Source organism: Salvelinus namaycush, chromosome 41 (genome assembly GCF_016432855.1).
Source record: "Salvelinus namaycush isolate Seneca chromosome 41, SaNama_1.0, whole genome shotgun sequence".
Lineage (NCBI taxonomy): Eukaryota > Metazoa > Chordata > Actinopteri > Salmoniformes > Salmonidae > Salvelinus > Salvelinus namaycush.
The window spans coordinates 9,364,132-9,372,034 of record NC_052347.1 but is presented as its reverse complement, the minus strand read 5'-3'; the positions used below and the strand labels follow the sequence as shown (position 1 = coordinate 9,372,034).

Genomic DNA, 7,903 nt, shown 5'->3' with positions numbered 1-7,903 from the left:
GCCAAAGGAGGAATTGGCTTTGGGGGTGACCAGAGAGATATACCTGCTGGAGCGCGTGCTACAGGTGGGTGCTGCTATGGTGACCAGCGAGCTGAGATAAGGGGGGACTTTACCTAGCAGGGTCTTGTAGATGACCTGGAGCCAGTGGGTTTGGCGACGAGTATGAAGCGAGGGCCAGCCAACGAGAGCGTACAGGTCGCAGTGGTGGGTAGTATATGGGGCTTTGGTGACAAAATGGATGGCACTGTGATAGACTGCATCCAATTTATTGAGTAGGGTATTGGAGGCTATTTTGTAAATGACATCGCCGAAGTCGAGGATCGGTAGGATGATCAGTTTTACGAGGGGATGTTTGGCAGCGTGAGTGAAGGATGCTTTGTTGCGAAATAGGAAGCCAATTCTAGATTTAACTTTGGATTGGAGATGTTTGATGTGAGTCTGGAAGGAGAGTTTACAGTCTAACCAGACACCTAGGTACTTGTAGTTGTCCACATATTCTAAGTCAGAACCGTCCAGAGTAGTGATGCTGGACGGGCGGGCAGGTGCAGGCAGCAATCGGTTGAAGAGCATGCATTTAGTTTTACTTGTATTTAAGAGCAGTTGGAGGCCACGGAAGGAGAGTTGTATGGCATTGAAGCTCGTCTGGAGGGTTGTTAACACAGTGTACAAAGAAGGGCCAGAAGTATACAGAATGGTGTCGTCTGCGTAGAGGTGGATCAGAGACTCACCAGCAACAAGAGCGACATCATTGATGTATACAGAGAAGAGAGTCGGCCCAAGAATTGAACCTTGTGGCACCCCCATAGAGACTGCCAGAGGCCCGGACAACAGGCCCTCCGATTTGACACACTGAACTCTATCAGAGAAGTAGTTGGTGAAGCAGGCGAGGCAATCATTTGAGAAACCAAGGCTATCGAGTCTGCCGATGAGGATGTGGTGATTGACAGAGTCGAAAGCCTTGGCCAGGTCAATGAATACGGCTGCACAGTATTGTTTCTTATCGATGGCGGTTAAGATATCGTTTAGGACCTTGAGCGTGGCTGAGGTGCACCCATGACCAGCTCTGAAACCAGATTGCATAGCGGAGAAGGTGCGGTGGGATTCGAAATGGTCGGTAATCTGTTTGTTGACTTGGCTATCGAAGACCTTAGAAAGGCAGGGTAGGATAGATATAGGTCTGTAGCAGTTTGGGTCAAGTGTCCCCCCCTTTGAAGAGGGGGATGACCGCAGCTGCTTTCCAATCTTTGGAAATCAAAGACGACACGAAAGAGAGGTTGAACAGGCTAGTAATAGGGGTTGCAACAATTTCGGCAGATAATTTTAGAAAGAAAGGGTTCAGATATACTAGCGCTGTCAGCCAATCAGCATTCAGGGCTCGAACCACCCAGTTTATAATGAGATTTATACAACGGCTGGGTCTAATCCTGAATGCTGATTGGTTAAAACCTATTCCAGCCAGTGTCTATTCCACAAGTTAACACCTATTTACTCTGTCCCATCTTTTTCCTATCCTTAGGAAGATCCTAGAAACTACATCACGAAATCATTTATTTTTAAGTCCACTGTATTTATTTAATTAATGCATTATTTACAGCCTTTTAATTAATAATTCAATAATTCATCACCCCATTCATCACATGTACGTTTAGATAAACTTACTGCCAAAGAAATGACCATCTATGCAGAAAAAGTTATTCAGTATTTTCATATTTTAACTGTATTACCTGAATCATACATAAAACATCCTTTACATAACATACCCTTACAACCATGGCTATACTAATGTTAGGTAATCCTGAGCCTTTTTAGAATATCTACTAATGGAAAGAATATAAAAAATCATCATAAAGTTTTACAGTTGAAGACTTTCAGAGCATAATGTAGCCGGCTAGACAGCCAGCAAACTGTCACGGCACAACTCTCTCTAGCATTATGTCTGATCTGATTGCCCACACAATACTGATTATGAAATTAGATTAGATTAGTATGTGAAGAGTTCGAAAACGCTATTTACACACATTTTTCACATTTGTTTTTTCATCAGAAATTATTTCTTATCCTTCATGTGTGTAAAATATCAAATTGACACTCGTCTAATGTCCATTGCTCGTGTTTCTTGGCCCAAGCAAGCCTCTTCTTCTTATTGGTGTCCTTTAGTAGTGGTTTATTTGCAGCAATTCGTGCATGAAGGCTGATTCACACAGTCTCCTCTGAACAGTTGGTGCTGAGATGTGTCTGTTACTTGAACTCTGTGAAGCATTTATTTGGGCTGCAATTTCTGAGGCTGGTAACTCTAATGAACTTATCCTCTGCAGCAGAGGTAACTCTGGGTCTTCCATTCCTGTGGTGGTCCTCATGAGAACCAGTTTCATCATAGAGCTTGATGGTTTTTGCGACTGCACTTGAAGAAACTTTCAAAGTTCTTGACATTTTCCAGATTGACTGATCTTCATGTCTTAAATTTTTGATGGACTGTCGTTTCTCTTTGCTTATTTGAGCTGTTCTTGCCATAATATGGACTTGGTCTTTTACCAAATAGAGCTATCTTCTGTTTACCACCCCTACCTTGTCACAACACAACTGATTGGCTCAAACGCATTAAAAAGGAAAGAAATTCCACAAATTAACTTTTACAAAGGCACACCTGTTAATTGAAATGCATTCCAAATGACTACCTCATGAAGCTGGTTGAGAGAATGCCAAGAGTGTGCAAATCTGTCATCAAGGCAAAGGGTGGCTATTTGAAGAATATAAAATATAACATATATTTAGATTTGTTTAACACTTTTTTGGTTACTACATGATTCCATATGTGTTATTTCATACTTTTGATGTCTTCACTATTATTCTAAAATGTAGAAAATAGTAAAAAATTAAGAAAAACCCTTGAATGAGTAGGTGTTATAAAACTTTTGACCGGTAGTGTATAGAATTTTGGAATGACACCCTTCATGTAGAACTAAGTGGTTGCTAATTAGGATAGATTTGTTTTGTTCTATAACAGACATTCAATACTACAATAAAAACAGCATGTTTGTTTCATAGATGCAAACAATCAAAAAGCAAATAGAAAATGCACATTAAAAAACACAGTAAATGTGACTCAGATGTTTCTCTGAATGAATCCATAATGCTAATGTAGCAAAACAGTAGTCTATAGGTCCTCTGGCCTCCTGCTGGAGTGCTTGTTCAGTATTGGGGCTGGTGCTGGGTGAGGGTGTCACATATAAGACTCTGCTGTCCCCCATGGCTGCATCTCAGTGAAGAAGCCTTCACAGAAGCTGAGACTATGGTCCAGGGTGATAGGCACTGCCTGCACCTCCTCTTTCAGCTCCTCCCAGGGGTGCCTCTGCTGCTCATCAGGGAACAGTGTCAGCTCCTCAAAGTGCTGTGGGTGTACCGCCAAAGGGAGCGGCTGCTGCAGCCTTGAGGTGCTGAGGTTGAGGTGCTGCTGGATCTCCTCCATGCTGTAGCAGCCCATGGTGGTCACCTCCATGTACCTGCAGGCCTGCTGGTGGTCCCGGTCAGCCCCTCCGCTGCACCACTTCTCCAGGTGCCAGCCCCGGCCTTGATCCTGCTGGGAGAGCTCCACCTTACAGCCCAGGGAGTTCAGAGCTAGGTTAATGTCTAGATCCTCAAAGTTATCGCTGCTCCCATTCAGAACATCGTCAAACACCATGGCCCAGTCTAGTTCACCCTTCAGTGCCTCTGGTTCCACGAGATCCGGTGTCAACAGTGGTGACTTATGGACTGTCTCCCACTTTGTGCCACCAAGTTTGCATCTGTTCCCAGCACCTGCCCCTCTGTGGGACACTGTGTAGTGGGCCTGGGGGAAATTCTGGTGGTACTCCTGGGTTTTTCGGTTACGGGATGATCTTTGGGTTTTGCTGTGTCTCTGGGTGTTGAAATGGATGTCTGGCATCCGCCTGCGCTTGAAGACTCCATTGACAAACATGTCTGCGTACTGAGGGTCAATCTGCCAGAATCCCCCTTTTCCTGGTTCGTTCTTCTGCCTGGGAACCTTCATGAAGCACTTGTTGAGTGACAGGTTATGACGGATAGAGTTCTGAGGAGAGAATAGAATGTAGTTCATGAAAAGATGAGCTAACTGACAGCAGCCTCGTTAAACATTCTGTCATTTGTTGCTGGATCGTCATAATGTTATAACTAATGATGTGTATGTATAAATCATTGGTTATAACATGTCAAATGTGCATCGTCAGGACAAGGTAATAACAATTTAAGTTCAGTGTACTCCTGAATCATATAGTCCCCATCACAGAGATTCCAAGAAAATCAAACAACATTTAACTTGTCTAACAAAAATACACATTTTGAATGGTGAGCGAGCGTTGCGTCTTTTCCTGTCCAATGATGTCTACCCATTTTTAGGTTGCACCTCTACTCACGTTGGTTGCGCACCTTCTACTTATTTCCCCCCCAAAATCAAACAACAATTAACCCACGATTACATATATGATAAACAAATATAATCATGATAGGCCTCGAACCTATTTTCCATACAGCATCAAAATAAATACTGTATCTCTGAGGGATGAGTTGCATGCAATCGCCCACACATCTCTCTCCCCCCGTGTTGTGTACCTCTCTCAGGTTTGATCAATAATGTAGAAGACAGACTGAGTCACTAACCTGCCAGCTGGTCTCAGCATGTCTGTAGTAGCAGAAGTTCTCTGTGATCCAGTTATAGATAGCAGACAGTGTGATCTTGTTCTTCTTGCCGGCCTGCATGGCCATGCAGATCAGTGTGGCGTAGGAGTAGGGAGGCTTCACCTCGTGGTTGGTCTTGAAGTCTACCTCCTCCAGGGACTTGGCTGGCACAGTGATCTGGTGGTGGTTGTTGGTCACTGTCGGGTGAAGGGAGTAGTAACTAGTCCTGTTGGCTGAGGCACTGGAGGTGATGGGGCTGCCTGCACTCTGAGGCATGCCGGAGGCTGCAGTGTCCCCAGCAGGTGGACTGGAGGGGGAGTCGGAGCCCTGAGGGTGCAGGTGGCTGGGCTGAGGCAGCTGGTACGGCTGGCAAGTGGAGCCCGGTAGGCTTTCTAGACTCACACTGACTATGGTGAAGTCCTGGAGCCATTGGAGGCTGGTGAGACTGTCATCAAGGTGCACTGCACCATTCACATTGTCTTGGTCTTCTGGGTGAAGCTTCATCCATTTCTCCTTGAATCTGGTGGCAATCTCTTGACTTGGTAGTACTGGCATTGTAAAGTGTCCCTGTTAATAAATTCCCACAAAAGATTGGTGTGATCTCACTCAGCTCTTTAAATTTACAATACGAAAAACTGCACTATAATCTCATAAAAATAAAAGAACAGTGGCCATTCATTCATAAAGAAGTATTAGCAAAAGCAGTACATTTACCTTGGTCTTGGTGTACTCCGCAGTACAGCTTGAACGATCAGCTCCACTGTTCTCATATGGTACCCAAACCTCTTACACGTTATTGCGATGTCTGTACAGATGGCTTGGAGAGGAACTGCTATCTAAACATGTAAAGCCACGACTTAATTTGCAAAAGTAGTCTTTATGTTTCCACATTCATTCAGATCCTGTCGATGTGTGATAATAATCCCATAACGGCGAGGGGCAGATCAGAACATACTGAGGGAAAGACAGAAAAGACCGCCTTGAGTTTTAATAGCCCTAAACAAATAGCAGGTCGCTGATTGGCTCCGTGGTTTTCAGGTTTCGCCTTTGTTTCTACCGCTCGCTGTATGTGTGCGTGCATATACAGGAAAATTTGGTGAAATCAGCGAAAACAAACAGAATGTAATTACACAGAATATTCTATGTAACATTTTTTACCTAATTAATCAGAAACAAAGTGGCTTCTGACTGTCATGAATACGTTGTGTATTCATGAATTGTAAGAAGGATGAGTTTTGATTTAAAAACTGAAGTGCAGTTTTGTTACTAAGGGTCTTCTGTAGGCTATTGGACAGTTAATGATACATAATATTTAAAATGTATCCTGAATAATTGTAGATAATGAATACATCCTTAGTCATTGTAAAACAGCCACCTTTGGAGTTAAATGTTTTACAACTGTGATGTGACTTTACCTACACATGGTCGATATTTGAATTGACTTTTGATTAATTCTTCGTTTTATAGACATTGAAGACATAAATGTTACAGTTAATGACAATGTGTGTAGTTGAAATTGCGAACATATTGGCTCTGGGATGAAATTGGGTAATTCTGGCTGTGACATGATGTATTAGCGACATCTACTGGTTATTGTCGATGTTAGGTTCTCGAATTTGCTGTACCCGTTTTTTAATCAGTAGGTATACCCAGCTGACAGGGAAACTATGATTCCGTTAAAATGAATATGATCATTGTAGAAAACTCCATCACAGTCACGCTTTCTCTGGTCTTGGGAGTCTGGGACACAGGCTCACAAACTCTGTCTTTCTAACTCAGGGTGTCAAACTCATTTTGCCTCGCGGACCGCATTCGCGCACTCGGTCTTCGACGACGCACTAAAATGTGTTATATTTCATCGCCATCAAAATTGGCCCAAAAATAGTTCTCTCCATCATTTTTTGAATTGGATATACTCCCTGGCTGTCTATCTTTCATTTCGATGATTATTAACGAGTTGGACAGTCAAGAAACTGTATGAAGGTACTGTAGGTCCATTAACGTTTCTACACGGTCTCTATATGGTTTTAGTCATACATACACTACATGACCAAAAGTATGTGAACACCTGCTCGTCAAACATCTCATTCCAAAATCAAGGACATTACTATGGAGTTGGTCACCCTTTGCTGATATAACAGCCTCCACTCTTCTGGGAAGGCTTTCCACTAGATGTTGGAACATTGCTGCCGGGACTTGATTCCATTCAGCCACAAGAGCATTAGTGAGGTCGGGCACTGATATTAGGAGATTAGGCCTGGCTTGCAGTAGGTGTTCCAATTCATCCCAAAGGTGTTCGATGGGTTTGAGGTCAGGGCTCTGTGTAGGCCAGTCAAGTTCTTCCACACCGATCTCAACAAACTATTTCTGTATCAACCTCGCTTTGTGGACAGGGGCATTGTCATTCTGAAACAGAAAAGGGCCTTCCTCAAACTGTTGCCACAAAGTTGGAAGCACAGAATTGTCTAGAATATCATTGTATGCTGTATCATTAATATTTACCTTCACTGGAACTAAGGGGCCTAGCCCAAACCATGAAAAACAGCCCCAGACCATTATTCCTCTTCCACCAAACTTTACAGTTGGCACTATGCATTGGGGCAGGTAGCATTCTCCTGGCATCCGCCAAACCCAGATTCATGCGTCAGACTACCAGATGATGAAGAGTGATTCGTCACTCCAGAGAACGCGTTTCCACTGCTCCAGAGTCCAATGGTGACGAGCTTTACACGAACAGTTCTTGTGCTGATGTTGCTTCCAGAGACCGTTTGGAACTTGGTAGTGAGTGTTGCAACCTTGGGCAGACGATTTTTACGAGCTACACTCTTCAGCACTTGGCATTCCCGTTCTGTGAGCTTGTGTGACCTACCACTTCACGGCTGAGCCATTGTTGCTCCTAGATGTTTCCATTTTACAATAACAGCACCTAGAGTTGACCGGAGCAGCTTTAGCAGGGCAGAAATTTGACTAACTGACTTGTTGGAAAGGTGGAATCTTATGACGGTGGCACGTTGAAAGTCACTGAGTTGATCAGTATGGCCATTCTATTGCCAATGTTTTGTATAGAGATTGCATGGCTGTGTGCTCGATTTTATACACCTGTCAGCAAGGAGTATGGCTGAAATAGCCAAATCCACTAATTTTAAGGGTTGTTCAGATACTTTTGTATATACAGTACCAGTCAAAAGTTTGGACACACCTACTCATTCAAGGGTTTTTCTTTATTTTTACT

The 7,903-nt window shown here is 43.5% G+C and overlaps 1 protein-coding gene across 1 annotated transcript; it reads right to left on the bottom strand.

Annotated features, from left to right (window-relative positions):
- Positions 1–3,220: 3,220 nt before the first annotated feature.
- On the bottom strand, positions 3,221–5,226 carry LOC120034422 (forkhead box protein J1-B-like). Its single transcript, XM_038980973.1, has 2 exons — positions 4,654–5,226; positions 3,221–4,066 (listed from the first exon to the last, which is right to left on the bottom strand). Exons 1-2 carry the CDS (start codon positions 5,224–5,226, stop codon positions 3,221–3,223), a joined length of 1,419 nt encoding a protein of 472 aa, XP_038836901.1.
- Between the last annotated feature and the right edge of the window lie 2,677 nt (positions 5,227–7,903).